General features: G+C 48.5%; 1 protein-coding gene across 1 annotated transcript in view; it reads left to right on the plus strand.

The window, feature by feature from the left end:
* Positions 1 to 3,212: 3,212 nt before the first annotated feature.
* The window catches only part of RYBP (RING1 and YY1 binding protein), a 58,104-nt gene continuing 44,757 nt past the window's right edge, over positions 3,213 to 16,559 (plus strand). Inside the window, exons 1-2 of the mRNA XM_018563021.1 lie at positions 3,213 to 3,217; positions 3,391 to 3,516. Coding sequence (XP_018418523.1) covers positions 3,213 to 3,217; positions 3,391 to 3,516 — 131 coding nt within the window. The remainder of the gene's footprint in view (positions 3,218 to 3,390; positions 3,517 to 16,559) is intronic.

The raw sequence follows: 16,559 nt of genomic DNA on the forward strand, positions 1-16,559 counted from the left end.
CTGGGTCGGCAGGTACGTTCGATGAGCTGGGATACGTGCCGTCCCATCGACAGCAAAAAGTTGAGCGCTGGTTGTTGCTTTTTAAGATGTATTGGCCCGTTACCCTTTTCTTGGCATTGTCCCAGACTGTGCCTACTGGTCCATCTTGAGTTGCCATGGCATTGTGCGCTTCCCTCCGAAATGCTCATTTCCTAGCTGTCGGGACCCTCCGGCGCCATACTGCCCCGGAGCGAGTATGCCAATCAGGGAAGTACTGGCATCGTATACGTCGGTGTCACCGTTCCGCATCAGTGAGCAAGGCCACTAGCATTTCAAAAAGAGGAAATGGTTTGTCTCGTGACAGGTTCCCTTTAATATTTTCATATTCGGTACAAGTTTCTGATTTTCTTTTCATGGATTTGACATTCGGATAACATTGCCGGTGTCCTGTGTCATCGGCCATTTCGGACTTGAAGATAGCCTGTCACGAGCCAGGTATAGGAGCTGCTTTTTGAAAAATACTTGTTTCTTGGCTGTCTGGGTCACTGACCTGGAACAAGCATGCTGTCAACGTGTCGGAATTCGATCTCTATGCTTGTTCCAGGTCAGCGACTTAAAGTAGAACTGAAGCCAGAACTAGAGTGCGGGAGCGTTGTATAACCCCATGCGTCCCATTGGGGAGATTCCCCTTTAATTCCTGCCGGTCAGCCACAACAGGAAGTGAGAGTAAATCCCTCCCAAGGTGAGGAAGATCCCTGGTGGTCAGCAGAACTAGTGTCCCGATTGGAGGATTTCCCATCTCTTCCTGTTGTGGTGACAAACAAAAATTTGGGTCACCAAAACACAGAGGGTGGATATCACTGACAGGGACACAGACAGCAATAAAAACCCGACGGGGGGGTTCTAATTCCGATTCATTATATAAAAGAAAAGTTTGGGCTTCAGTTGCACTGTCAGGAACTAGCATTTTCAGAAGGGATGGTAACAATGGCAGCCTCCATGATTCCCTCACTCCAAGTTTCCTTTTAAAGTGGCAAAACCAGAAATGACGTCTATGATTCAGTCTCTCGGCAGCATTAACACAGCAGTTCTGTTTTTCGGAGTCCTGTAACATAGGTCAACTACCTGTTGATCCTGCCAGTAGATCCGTTCTTATTCCACTTGCTGTGGCAGGCCAAGCTGTCCAGAATAGGTGACAGTTTTTTTCTGGTTTGGAACAAACCATATAAACCTGGGATGGGGGGGGGGTGTGTGCTTGCATTGTCGTTCTTATTACAGCAAGAGAGAAACAAACCTGTTGCTGTAACGGCTTTAAAAGTTTGCTTTAATTCTAATTAGTGATGGGCTCTGGCGTGTTCGCAGCTCCACGTGCCGAGCCCGCCAGGAAGCTCGCAGCGCCAATCACAGGTACTGAGACATTATCCCGGTCCGTAGCTGCAGAGATCGGGAAATGTCTCCGTGCCTGTGATTGGCGCTGCGGCGCTGTCAGCTTCCTGGTGGGCTCGGCACGTGTAGCTGTGAATACGCCCGAGCCCATCACAATTGCTGATGACCGATTGAATCATATAAGTCGTTTCTGATTTTCCACTTTAAGGTTGCAGTTCACCTGAGAGCCTGTTAATCCCCTATTTAGGGTGTGACGCGAGGCACGGTGGCATGCCGAAATGCCCCCACGCCTTTACCTAAATGGCAGGGTGCATCATATTGTTGTTTTGAAAAAGATTTGGTCCAGCTGTGTATTGCTCTGCCTGTTATTTACCAACACTGCTACAAGTTCCATCTGCCACTTTGGTGCAGTGACATCACCGCAATAGTAGTCTGGCTGCAGATCCTGGCTGGAGGTAAACACTTCAAGAGCCTGTGCATTGCATGCGTGATGTGCTGCTTGGGCGTGCAATGCTCTGCAGGCTTCTCTACCTGAATATAGTCAATGCAGGTTGGTCATGAGATCCGTGTTGCAAAGATGGACTGTTCCTTTAAGGCCGGGAAATGGTAGTTGTTGGAGCTCTATGGGTAGACAAGACAAGAAGTCAGTTGATGGAAACGTTCACCCCTCGCCATATCGCGTTCACCTTCAAGTGAACTTTATTCCATATTACGGGCGTTTTACGTATTTGCACATGGGCATAATTAAAGGCCTTGTAAACAAACCGATGTGGTGTTTAGAAGGCATTGAGGTTCGCTTTCTGCATGCTGTTTGATGATGGGATGTGACTGTGAACCAGCGTCACTACTGCAGAAAGACGCACACAGCGCGCGCCGGTATCCTCCACTCGATTGTCTATTTTAGAGACGTCACATGACCTGTCTGGGCTCCGCCTTCTGACTAAGCCTGCTAGGGGGTGAAGCGCGTCAGCTCAGGTGGCTCATGCGCCTTCCTCGAAACAAACAATTGCGCGGAGGATATCCATGTGCGCTGCGCGTCTGTTTGGAGTATATTGGGTGGTGAGGAGGGACCTGCACGGAGCCGGAACCTGGCGGTGTTGTGGAGACCTAGAACTGAGCATCAGCGGGTTAGCGGCTGTTCAGACCAGCCGGTGTACATTGCACTCTGTATAATGTGGGCTGATGTGCGTCGTGAAGGGCGACGTGGAGGATATCCGTGTGTGATGCGTCTATCTTTGGAGTATATCGGTTGGTGAGGAGGGACCTGTACGGAGCCGGAACCTGGCGGTGTTGCGGAGACCTAGAACTGAGCATTAGGGGGTTAGCGGCTGTTCAGTACATTGCACTCTGTATAAGGTGAGCTGGTGTGCGTCGTGAAGGGCGATGCGATTCGTGATTACAACTTATCGCACTGTTCACTTTAATTTATTTTAACTTGATTGAACTGTCACAAAATTACAATTCGTTCAACACACACACACATTGCGACGTGCTGCATTATGCTGCATAAAAATGCAGACCTGCTGCGTCTGTACGTAGCGCACCTGTATGATGTGTACGGGATAGTGCATAGAATTCAATTATTTTCTCCGTGTCCTTGCCTTGAGCCTGCGTTGATCAATGCGCAGCATGTGAATGAGCCCCCCAAATAGTGATCCGGTCATAAAGGACTTATGGGAGTCGCCGTTGCAGTTTTCCGGAGCGGCCATCCTCGCTGATTCCTTTTGTTTGTAATGCCTGAAAGCAAACCTCGTGTACTCTATCCAGGCCCATGATTACCTAGGTGGTGAAGATAGGGATCGGAATGACAGCCGCGGAGCACGGAATGGATCAGTAGCTGCACCGCTATGGGGTAACTCTCCTCTATGGACAGGAAGTCGGCTGTGTACAGAACAATACATGCGTGTCTACTTCTGATCAGATCCTGGGACTGTCCCATGTGCTTATGGAAGTTGATAAGTCTCTTTGTTTATGGAAAGTGTCATTTTATGTTTATTGATTCTATTTTATTTTGCTTCTTTTCAGGCCAAAAAGGCAAGCTAAGCCTTCAGCAGATGAAGGATATTGGGATTGTAGTGTGTGCACTTTTAAGAACAGCGCAGAAGCCTTCAAGTGCAGTATATGTGATGTGCGGAAAGGAACGTCAACCAGGTATAGTCCACTCTCCTTATTATTTCTTTTACATGTGATGTATTCAGATTGTATAACAAGTCAAAATTGTTTTTTATTATTATTATGATTATTATTATTATTATTATTATTATTATTGCTCTAATCCCGTGCGGCCGGAGGGCGTGGCTACGGTGCCATTCACTTCAATGGCCCGCCACACCCTCTCCTGCCCCACAAAGAAGTGAGCCAGCCGCAATGCGAGGCAGAATAAGGCCAGAACGCACTGCATCTGATGTGAATGGGCCCTTAATACAGAACATGGGTTGGCGGTCCGGGTCTCCATCGGTCTGACGCACCCTCTCCGAAAGTAATCACATAAACAACCCTGGCTAAGCGGCATTGTTGATTGGGTTACTGTAGAGGGGGGCGTCTCTGTATTGAAGCGGCAGTCCGGCTCTTAAGAATGCTGCCGACACAGGGCAGTGTCGTACAGCTACACACAAAGAAGGGAATTTATCAAAACCTGGAGCAGTTGTCCATGGCAACCAATCAGCTTCTCTCTTTCATTTTCAAATCCTACCTGAACAGACTAAAATGAGAAGCTGATTGGTTGCCGTGCACAGCTGATCCAGATTTTGTCTGCTCCAGTTTTGATAAATTCCCCCCACATAGTAGTAAAAAAATTAAAAAAAGAAAGTCTGGCTTCATTTGGGTATTTAAAGCCCAAACCTAAGTTTTGAATAGAGCGGCAAAGGGGTAAGGGTTTAACCCCCATTGGATAATTATTGCTGTGTCCCCGCCGGGGAGATTCACCCTTGTTCTATCGAAAGCTCCAACTCGTCGAAAGCTCCAACTACCTCAACTTGCAAGTTGGAGATTTCTAACCAGACGGCGTTAGACTGCAAAACACAAAGACCGACGGAGCTCTGTACAGCTGCATTTTAACAATATTCAGCAGGTGGCAAGCGCGACGAGTATTCCGAAAACGCTATGCGCGCATGCGCACGGCAACTGTACAGAGCTCCTGTCTTTCTGAGCACCGGAAATGAGGTAGTTGGAGATCTTGATGAGTTGGAGCTTTCAATAGTACAACCCTCTCTGGTGTCCATTGTTACCTGGATAGAGATGGGATATCCAAAATCTTACAGTTGTCACCTGAACATAAACAGAGGGGAATTCCTCCAATGGGGGCACTTGTTCCAGTGATAGCTGTCACTTTGGAGGCATTTCCCATCCCTTCCTGTTCTCAGGGACAGGAAGTGAAGGGGAATCTCCCCAACAGGATCTGACAGCAAAAAAAAAGTATAGAAAAAAAAGTTTTGGCTTTTAGATTTATTTTAATCACGATGTCAACGAAAATGTTTTCACCCGTTAGATTGGCTGGTAATTTGGTTGTTGTGTCTGTGCTGTGTTGACTTTTGGACCCAGCCCAAACTTTTTCTTTGCTTTGGACAGTGCGGAGAAGACTTAGAGATTCGTTCTGACATTTTATTGCTCTGTGTGTCCCTGTTGGGGTGATATCGCATCGGTCCTCGTCCTGGAAGGATTTGTCGTTTTAAAGCTGAACTCCGGCTACCAAAAGAAGAAAAAAAGAACTCTGGGTACAAAAACGTATTTGCCAACCCAGATATTACTTTGGACAAATAGCAGTGACATCAGAGCCTGTGATTTACACAGCCTGTGCATAGAGGAGAGCTGTGGGAGGGGCCCAGCAGGTCCATCTACCACAGACTGTCTGCAGAAAACTACAGGAGGGGGTGGAGTCAAGACCAGTCACCCTGCACAAGGAGAGAGAGCAGCAGTGACTGGTCTTTATTACAGGAAGGGGCGGAGAGAAGACCAGTCACCCTGTAGAAGGAGAGAGAGCAGCAGTAACCGGTCTTTATTACAGGAGGGGGCGGAGACCAGGTCAGTCACCCTGCAAAGAAGAGAGCAGCAGTGACTGGTCTTTATTACAGGAAGGGGCGGAGAGAAGACCAGTCACCCTGTAGAAGGAGAGAGAGCAGCAGTAACCGGTCTTTATTACAGGAGGGGGCGGAGACCAGGTCAGTCACCCTGTAAAGAAGAGAGAGCAGCAGTGACCGGTCTTTATTACAGGAAGCTCCGTGTCTCACTGGATTCCTGCACAGATCTGGAAGAAATACACAAAGCTCACCAAGAGTCAAGGAAGTAGTCACATGACTCGTATATGCAGACAATATTTGCATATCCCGGAGTTCAGCTTTAAATCTCTCCAGCAGGGTTGCAGAGAGCAGTAACGGAACCAGACAGGGATTTGTCCCAATCCCCAACCCACTTTATCTAAAACTGGAAAAAGTTGTGCCTGGAGTAACTCTGGTTGCAAGTCTCGCTGTCTTGGTTGCAGTACCGCTGTCTTGGTTGCAGGGAAGAGAGCTGAAATTTTGTAGCACTTTTAGAACGCCATGGGAAGACTCAGAGTCTAACGCAAAGGCAACCGGCGATTTTGATTAAGAGTCTGTGTCATGTGACACTTTTCAAATACAAAGTGGAGTTGTCCTTTAATAGGATGCGCTGTGAATGATGTACAAGGCAATCAGAGTGTCCAATTACAGCTTAAAATTCAATCTGCTTCAAGCTCCAGCTGTCCAATAAAATGTACGTCTCTGATGTTGCAGGCTTGGGCTTTGTAGGATTTTATTATGTTTAATGGTATTTTGTTTCTCGGCCCTGGTGAAGGGGAAGTGTTGAGCCCCGAAGCGCGTTGGCTTTTTTTCTAGTGATCTATTGCCATGCTAAACAAAACTTGCCTGGACTTGTACTCTATCGGCGGCGCTCTCACTTTCTGTGCACTCCCGAGATTTGTCTTTTCTTGCTACTTTTCTGTTTTGTAGACATTAAAATTATTAAAGAAGAACTCCGGGGATATAAAATATTAACCCTTGCTGTGGGGTTTCCCTCGCACTGCAGGGGCTAAGTGCCCTTGCTGTGGGGTTCCGCTCGCACTGCAAGGTGCTGATTGGACAGTGCAGATGATAAAGTAACATGGATTATGCGCTGATTGTTATTGGTGGACGCTGACAGGGCATGCTGGGTCTTGCAGTTCCTCAGCATTGGTTATTGGTGGAGGATGACAGGGCATGCTGGGTCTTGTAGTTCCCCAGCAGTGGTTACTGGTGGAAGCTGGCAGGACATGCTGGGTTTTGTAGTTCCCTAGCAGTGGTTACTGGTGGAAGCTAGCAGGACATGCTGGGTCTTGTAGTTCCCAGCAGTGGTTACTGGTGGAAACTGGCAGTACACGCTTGGTCTTGTAGTTCCCCAGCAGTGGTTACTGTTGGAAGCTGGCAGGATATGCTGAGTCTTGTAGTTCCCCATCAGTGGTTACTGGTGGAAGCTGGCAGGGCATGCTGAGTCTTGTAGTTCCCCAGCAGTGGTTACTGGTGGAAGCTGGCAGGACATGCTGGGTCTTGTAGTTCCCCAGCAGTGGTTACTGGTGGAAGCTGACAGGACATGCTGGGGCTTGTAGTTCCCCAGCAGTGGTTACTGGTGGAAGCTGGCAGGACACGCTGGGTCTTGCAGTTCCCCAGCAGTGGTCACTGGTGGAAGCTGGCAGGGCATGCTGGGTCTTGTAGTTCCCCAGCAGTGGTTACCGGTGGAAGCTGGCAGGACATGCTGGGTCTTGTAGTTCCCCAGCAGTGGTTACTGGTGGAAGCTGGCAGGACATGCTGGGTCTTGTAGTTACCCAGCAGTGGTTACTGGTGGAAGCTGCCAGGACACGCTGGGTCTTGTAGTTCCTTAGCATTGGTTATTGGTGGAAGCTGGCAGGACACGCTGGGTCTTGCAGTTCCCCAGCAGTGGTCACTGGTGGAAGCTGGCAGAGCATGCTGGGTCTTGTAGTTCCTCAGCAGTGGTTACTGGAGGAAGCTGGCAGAGCATGCTGGGTCTTGTAGTTCCTCAGCAGTGGTTACTGGAGGAAGCTGGCAGAGCATGCTGGGTCTTGTAGTTCCTCAGCAGTGGTTACTGGTGGAAGCTGGCAGGACATGCTGGGTCTTGTAGTTCCCCAGCAGTGGTTACTGGAGGAAGCTGGCAGAGCATGCTGGGTCTTGTAGTTCCTCAGCAGTGGTTACTGGTGGAAGCTGGCAGAGCATGCTGGGTCTTGTAGTTCCTTAGCATTGGTTATTGGTGGAAGCTGGCAGTGCATGCTGGGTCCTGCAGTTCCCCAGCAGTGGTTTTGGTACTGGATGGCAGGGCACACTGGGTCCTGCAGTTCCCCAGCAGTGGTTTTGGTACTGGATGGCAGGGCACACTGGGTCCTGCAGTTCCCCAGCAGTGGTTTTGGTACTGGATGGCAGGGCACACTGGGTCCTGCAGTTCCCCAGCAGCTGATACTGGTGAAAGCTAGCGGGGGTATGCTGTGTCTTGCAGTTTCCCAGCAGCTGTACTTGAAAAGGTTGATGCGTGTATTAAAGCATAACTCCACACTTTAAAAAAAAAATTTAAAGGGACACTGTCAGGATATAAAGTTGTGAACTAACATCGCTAACCTGTTGCTGCCAAACAATGATGCATGCCACAACATTCGGCAATGGGCGTGTAATGCATTGATTTTGAATGGCACTCCGATGGACGCACTTTGCAGCACACTAATGCATGGTCCAGTGGTCTGCCAAAAAATGGTTCCCTGTGTCCCTCGGACGGTCCATTGGTGTGCCATTCAGAATGAATGTCGCCACGTTGCACCGACTCATCACATGGTTGCAGTAAAGCGAGAGGTAATGAGCAGGTTACCGCGCCATCTTAGTGATTGGGTTTACATTTATTTTAGCACAGACTTTCTTTCTGTAAAACAAAAGTTACCGGCATCTCGATATAAAAGTAGTAGCATGAAAGTGTCCAAAGTGGGACATCCCGTACTGACCAATCAGAACTCATCTCTTACCCAGCAGGATGAAGGCTGGTTACTGTGGGTGACTACACTTTGCATACCTCAGCAGGGAGTCACTGACCTATTTACACAGCCAGTAGATTCCGGGGCCCCTGACCTGCATAGTTTGTTCCAGGTCAGTGATTCCCGGAGTACTCAAACAAGGATAAGGATAAAAGACTTGGGAAGTGTACCTTTTAAAAATCAACTGCCAATAGCCGCCTCCATATTTCTTATTTGACAGGTTCACTTTAAGTGCCATTTACAATAGTATGAGCGGAATGAGCATACAAGCGTGCATCCGTTTTATAGTCTTGTGAGTGGCGTTGTTGTTGACTCATTGAACTATGACAACATAAGTGGCTCCTATAGCTGCTCACAGGCTGTGGAACTAAAGTGCCCTAACGATGAGAACCGCAAGGGATGCTGGGAGGTGGCCGTTTATGGCTTTATAGCAGATTTAAGGCCCACTATCAATGATAGATTCAGTATATCAATTCCTTTTTGTTTTCTTGCCTTTTGTTTATATTTTCTCCACATTTACATGTAGGCCGAACTGTTTACATGTGTGCAAGCGTTAAGGCAGCCTATTGGCTGGAAGGACACAGACAACCACCGGTATCCTAGCAACAAAGGACACTGGGCAGGAATAGCTACCTGCGTCTTGGCAGCACAAGCATGCTAGGCCGCAATGGCCACCTGTGTTCTAGTAAAGACGGTTGCTAGGGGGCAATAGCCGCCAGCTTCCTAGAAACAGGACACTAGTCTGCAATAGCCACCAGAGTCCTAGCAACTGAGGCCCGCTAGTGGGCGATGACTGCCAGTTTTCCTATCCAGCAGTAGCCACCTACGTCCTAGCAACAGGAGGACACTAGCCGGCAATAGTCACCTGCCTCCTAGGAACAGGAGGACACTAGCCAGCAATGACCACCTGTGTCCTAGCAACAGAAGGATATTAGCCAGCAATGGCCACCTGAGACCCAGCAACAGAAGGACACTAGCCGGCAATAGCCACCTGTGTCCTAGGATCAGAAGGACACTGGCTGGCAAGAGCCATCTGTGTCCTAGGATCAGAAGGACACTGGCTGGCAAGAGCCACCTGTGTCCTAGGATCAGAAGGACACTGGTTGGCAAGAGCCATCTGTGTCCTAGGATCAGAAGGACACTGGCTGGCAAGAGCCACCTGTGTCCTAGGATCAGAAGGACACTGGTTGGCAAGAGCCACATGCGTCCTAGCAACAGAAGGACACTAGCCAGCCATGCCCACCTGCGTCCTAGCAACAGAAGGACACTAGCCAGCCATGGCCACCTGCGTCCTAGGTATAGAAGGACACTAGCCAGCAATGGCCACCTGCATCCTTGCAACAGGAGGACTCTAGCCGGCAATAGCCACCTGTGTCCTTGGATCAAAAGGACACTGGCTGGCAAGAGCGACCTGTGTCCTAGCAACAGAAGGACACTAGCCAGCAATGGCCACCTGCGTCCTAGAAACAGAAGGACAATAGCCAGCAATGGCCACCTGCATCCTAGCAACAGGCGGTCAGTAGTCGGCATTAGCCACCTGTGTCCTAGCAACAGAAGGCTGGTAGGGGGGACAGGAGCCGCCTTTGTCCTAGCAAAGGATGGGGTACCAATGCTGTTCCTCCATAGATAAAGCACAGTGTTGTCACCCTAGGACAGGAAGTGTGCTTCTGGCAGGATCACCAGGCGACAAGGGAAGCAAAGAAAACTAAACCAAGGACCACTAAACTATAATATATTTAACATTTTGATTTAGGGTTTAGATATCCTTTTACCGTTTTAGGCACATTGGGGGGCGTACACATAAAATTTGGTCCTATCACCCCAGTGGGGAAGTCACAGGAGGTGGATACAGCCACCCATAGACATCAATGACTGTACGACGGGCACATGTCGGTACTTTTGTAAACTCGCGTATGCCCAACACACAGGCTGTCTGCATTAGGGGCAAATGTTTTGTATGCACGTGCAAGTTACGAAAGTACCTGCGTATAACCGCTGTACAGCCACACACATCCATTGCTATCTATGGGCTGCTGTATGCAGCACCTATGGCTTCCCGGACAGGAAAATACACCCTCCATGTGTCTGTGTGCATGAGGCCTTAAAGGAGAACTATGAGGGGAGTGCTTTTCACTCACCTCATAGTTCTAGCCGACCTGTGACAATGAGACTGCCACAGGTCGGCTCAGTAGATCGGGAGGCGAGCGAACACATACCGGCGTTCGCTCACCTCTCGATCTTGTCACGGCTGGATTCCCCCCGCTCCGATCCGCCAGCGCTGACTGGCGGATCGGACGGGGGAGGGGGCGGGTACAGCTGGCTCTGCCTCTAGATAGGCAGAGCCAGCTGTCGGACATGCAGCTGGGCGGATCCAGACATAATTGTCGGAATCCGCTTCAGCTGCGGCGTCTCAGTATACCGCGAGCTTGTGTGTCCTCCCGTTACCCTAAGGCCCCGTTCACATTGAGCGATTTTATCGCGCGGCAATTTACCGCGCGATATCACTCTCCAATGCAAGGCAAAGGGTCCTGCTGTCGTGCGTCGCTACAGCAGGACCCTTTTTGGAGCGGATTTTGACGCGATTCCATTCTTTGCAATGCCAGCATTTGCGCGATATTGCGCAAAATGCAAATCGCGCGATTTGCAAATCGCGCAGTGTGAATGGGGCCTTAGGAGAACTATGGGGAAAAGCCCTAACCCTATAGTTCTCCTTTTAAAGGTGTCTATAATTTTCTTTTCAAGAGACGCTTTAAAAGAACACAGAAGGGGACTGAATGGTGTTTTCTATCCTTTTATATATTACGTTTAGTTCTTCAATGGTACAAAGATCAAGTGATTCCGGATCGCTCGCCGATTCCATCTCCGCGTGACGTGACTTGGACCACAAACGAGGAATTTACATAGACGCGTAGGAAAACAGATGATTCATCTGTTATCTGAAACTCTGGTTAAAGAGGCTGAGAATTCTCTGCGAGCGTTTCCTGCACGTGATTGACAGTTAATAGTAAACAAGGTGCAGCGAGTCTGTTTCGGTACGTGTGCGGTTTTTATTGACTTTTCGTAAAGACGCCGAAAATATCTCACTTGTGGTGGTGTGTAAATATTTGCGCGTCACCAGTCGCACTTATCCACTATAATCAGCTTTAATTTTTTTCTATTTTGCAGTTTTGGGTATTAGTGTGACACGGACGATTAAAGTGCACCTGTCACCTCGTGTGGAACTATATGGAGTGTAATGTATGTATTTAAAAAAAAAAAAGGCGTTTTTGACTTTTTTTTTTTATGTGTATTTTTTTTGTGTATATTGGACGGGGGCGGTGGCAAACCCCATCATGTGTTTCACGAATCCTCTCTGCATGCTGGATACCAGGACAGCTGTAGGAGGTCATTTTGCCCTGATGATGTTCTGTGATGCAGTTGAGCGAGTCCTACTGAAGGCCCTATTCACACCCGTGCGTTCATGGAACACGCCGAAAACACGCAACACCATTACCCGTTAATGGCACCCCAAACACGGAAGGCATGTCACAGATTTTGCTACATGCGCTTTTTTCCCGCGCTTTCAGGACCCCGTTTAAATCAATAGGGGTGCGCGGCAAATGCGGAAAACGCGCACAGACGTTCCCGCTACGCTCAGGTGTCAATACACGGGTTGAATTTCCTGCTGAATCTGCCCCAAAAACGATCTGTTGGTTGCCCCTGGAAACCCGGTGGTTTATTTCTTGCCTCAACAGTGACTGCAGCCAATCAGATGGTGACTGCGACAATAGCCAGCAGGGGAGGTTCCTCCATCCGGGCTTTGTAGCGTGGATGTGGCTATGTGGTATGTGGCTGGATTTAGGCTGCTGTTAACTTTTTGCTCACTTTTAGGCAATTTATCTGTTTTATGAGTGCAAAAAAAAAAGCGGTTGATCCTGCCAGAAATCCAGTGCTCTTATGTGCTCTCTGCAGGTATCGGCCACCCCCAGGAGATGGCAGGCCCTGCAACCTCTGGCGTCTTGGAAAACAGCGATCACACAGGTTTCTTTAACCAATTTATTTGGTCGTTCTTCCCTAAAGGTGGTTGGTGGTTGTCAGGTGTGCCGGAACAGCTGTGTGTAGATAGGGAGCTCTGTGCTCCATCACCAACTCCCAGCATTACCTGGAACCGATATTTCTTTCTGTGGAAATGATTATGAACAGGAAATACCTGTTGCCAATTACCTTGACACATGATATCGGACGGCACCGAGCGGCTGTGAGCTCAGCGGTCTGCTGCTTCCAAGACTGGAAGAGGGTTGAAGTGGCACAAGGAGACAGCCGGTTGTGTTGCTGTGCTCCTGTGCTAACAAGGGGCATACTGATGGGAGGAGATAACCGAGTGACAGAGAGATGAGCTCATCAGTCTGCTGCTTCTCCATCTCTGTCCAATTACAGGCTGGGGGAGGGACAAGACCTGTGTGTGTTACTGGACTGCAGGATAGAAAACTCAGGTCTCCTCCACTGCCAGACCAGGCTGTACTGTGTAAATCTCTGGACTGGATGGACAGAAATACAAATCCTGTGACGGGTAGAACAACTCCAATATGTGTATTTGGCGGCTTGCCTGGAGTTTGAGCATTGTCCCACTTTAAGGACTAGTGCCTGCCGGCGCGATTTTGGCCACAACGCACTGGATCGCATTCCGACCGGCTCGCTTTATTTTGGGGCGGGAGGGGGCATGGTGGTGCATTGAACTCAATGGCACCGCAGCCACGCCCCCCAGATGCATTGTGATCAACCGCACGGGAATGTGTGGCCCATCAATGCCTGCGGTCCGGTCAGAAAAAAATAGTGCGGCCGGAGTTCAATGCACCGCCTCGCCCCAAAACAAAGTGAGTTTGCCAGAATGCGATCCAGTGTGTTCTGGCCAGAATCGGGCTGGAACTCACTGAGGCAGGTGTACATACCTGTCTTGTCTGCGCCATTTCTGTGTTCCCGGTACCCCTTTGATTAGGGAGCGCTTATCGCAGTGTTGTACAGCACTACGCTGACGGCGCTATGCGTATCCTGTACAATAAGAATTGCAGTGGCTTTGCTGGAGTCAGCTCTGGAATCAGATTCTAGTTAATTGGTTACTTCACTCTGCTCGAAACTAGAGATTTTCCCATTTTTTTTTTCCCCCCCTTTTGGAATTCGGCCTTTTCAGAGAAGCGAGCGTGCAGACGGCTCTTTGTCTGCTCGGCGCTGTCAGGGCCGCCGGCGATGAGCGTCGTATGACAAGGGCAGTCAAGGTGATGAAAAGATGAAGCCTCGGATGATATTCTCAAACAGTTTTTGTACAGAAGCCCACTTCTCGCTGCCGAGGACCCCCCTCTTGTTAATTGATCCAGGTTAACGACGCTCCTCAGAGGTGCCTGCGCTCTATTGTGTGTATGAAATCTATTAAAGAGGACCTGTCACTAATGAAATGCAGGTAAACGCAAAGAATAGTCAAGCGTTTTTCCTGTCCGTGATTTCTTGTTTATTACTTGCAATGTGCCCTTGAACTAAAAAAAAATTGACTGCTCCAGGAAGAGTCAATTTTGTAGCATAGCCCCCTCCCTCCTTGTAGGTCATAGCCCTCTCCTCTTCTGAGAGTGTCTTATTATCTGTGCTGGCCAAACTCCTCACCTCCCTATAAAACCTTTTATATAGGTGATGGGGAATGCTATAGAGCAGGGGTAGCCAACCATTGTGGAACTACAAGTGCCACAAGGCATTGCAAGACTGGCTACAACTTCCAGAGGCAGATGCATGATGGTATTTGTAACGTCTCCACAGCTGGAGGGCTAAACTTTGGCTACCTCAGAGGCGTGTTCAGTGCCTTAGCCAAGCGCTAAGTAGCTGTTCTGCAGCACTTGCGTTCGCTGCAGCAGTTTCACTGAACAGTGCTAAGCAAAATGGCGGAGGATAATATTTTTGACTAATACAATTTTTCAATGAATATTTGGTGTGCTCGTCCACCAAAACATTACATTTGTAGGCTCCCACACTGTAGTGTGATTTCCTCCATGAGGGTTTCGGCATCTTTCTCCAGCACTGCCAGGTGTGCCCACAGTTAAAATGGCTGCTGGTGCTCTGTCCCCCACCTTCTCCGTCACACTCAGCGCTCTGCATCCACATTTGCTTCCGCTGCAAGTGCTAAGTTAGCATTGCTGAGTGCTAACTTGCAGCACAGCGTTCAGTGGCGGTTTGCTAACTCGGCACTGAGCAACTGAACGCGCCTCTGCTATAGAGTGGCAGCTCTGGGGCTGCTGACATCACATCCAAGATGGCGGCGCCCAGCAGCCGTGTCAGGGCTCTTAAATGTCTTTACAAAGGAGGCTATTACGGGTGCGTAAAGTACATTAAATGCACATATAATCTTACAGCAGGAAGGTTGTTGACTGAGGAAGGCCGAAGTTCAGCTGTAAGCCGCCACAGCCATTTGTACCACCGTGAATGAAGATTTATGACCTGGCCATTTGATCATTTCTATCCCTGGGGGACTTGACCTTCTAGGCCGGGTTGCGAGGTCAGGAGAGAATCTCGGATAAGATCAAGGAAGTAGTAAATGGATCAGGAGGGAATAGTTCAGGAAGGATGAAAGCTCTCTGATAATAACCTCCTCTCTGAGGCCAGGACAGACAATGGCTCGGGGCCACGTCTTGTACACGCGGGTGGGGGGGCCCCCCAGGCGACACATAGCAGCCAGCCAGGCTTCAGGCCTTGTAGGAAAAGCTCATACAGATGTTCTTTGTGATAACGTCTTGCTGCACAAATTAAAAATTCCTCATTAGCCGTTTTACTTCACCGGCACCTTTCCAGAACGGTGCCTCATAAAATGGCTGCCGACACCTTGTCTAGGCTTTGGGTTTTCTGTCAGCGGAGGGTGCAGGGGGGGAGGGGATTCCTGTCACAGTAAATGCATTGAGATAAACCAAATAATTGTGATTTTATATTTATTTTAAATCATAAACCTTAAATGTTGATACTCTAAAGTGCAACTGAAGCCAAAACTGCTTTAGTTTCGGATACAGTGTAGAGGGATTGGAACCCCTGTCAGGTTTTCATTGCTTTCTGTGTCCCTGTTAGGGAGACTCACCCTCCCAATTCGTCCTGGTGACCGTTGTCACTGAAAGTGAAAGAAAATCCCAAATTTGGGATTGGCATTAGAGCAGGAATAGATGGGGAATCTTCCAATGGATACACTAGTTCTGGTGACCACCAGGGATTTCTTTGGAGAGATTTCCCATCACCTCCTGTTGTGGCTACTCGACAGGAAGTGAAGGGAAATCTCCCCATTGACAACAAAAGCTGATGAGTTTTTATTCCTTCATTACTATCCAAAACCAGAACAGGAATAGATGGGTAATTTTCCAATGGGGACACTAGTTCTGGTGACCGTAAATACCACCAGGGATTTCCCTTTCTTTGAAGAGATTTCCTCTCGCTTCCGGTTGTGTCTATCGGACAGGAAGTGAAGGAAAATCTCTCCAATTTCAAAAGCTGATGGGCTTTTACCCGTCATTACTCTATCCAAAACTTTTTAAAAAGTTTTGGCGTTCTACTTTAAGGTGATCCTCTTCCTACAATACAATAGTAACATTGGCCCCGCCCGGTTGGGGACGTCCGTGTGAGAGGAAGAAGCAGCAGAAGGAACCAATCAAAAAAGATTATTTTTTAATTTTTTTAAAATCAACTTGCATACAAAAAAATCTCATCAGAACATTCAGTAACGCCATCGGAGACCGTAACGCCATCGGAGACCATAACTCCCATCAAAATCAATTTCACCCCCATTAACTATTAGAAAATCGAACAAATGTTCCAAAAATCAACTGTTGCCATCAAAATTCTACTGGTGTATGGCCGGCTTTCCTCTTTTCTGACAAGCCGCGTCCTCGGCTACAATATAATCATCACACAGCCTGCCAGAGATCGTAGATTCAGATAGCTGGTGTGATTCTGAGTGCTGCGTGAGTTTAATATTCAGTGCCAAAAACATATCGATTAAGTGGAGTGGAATTAAAAATGTATGTAATTAGTCTGCAACATCCCTGAGTCCTAACCGAGCGCAGACAAGGAAGCCCTCGTATAATATAAAGCGCGAGCACGCGCTACGACCCATTCAATGCTAACTGCTTAAAATTTATATATATATTAGATGGTGTGTGTGTGTGTGTGTGTATATATA

This window comes from Nanorana parkeri, unplaced genomic scaffold (genome assembly GCF_000935625.1).
Source record: "Nanorana parkeri isolate BGI_ZX_2015 unplaced genomic scaffold, ASM93562v1 scaffold624, whole genome shotgun sequence".
Taxonomy (NCBI): domain Eukaryota; kingdom Metazoa; phylum Chordata; class Amphibia; order Anura; family Dicroglossidae; genus Nanorana; species Nanorana parkeri.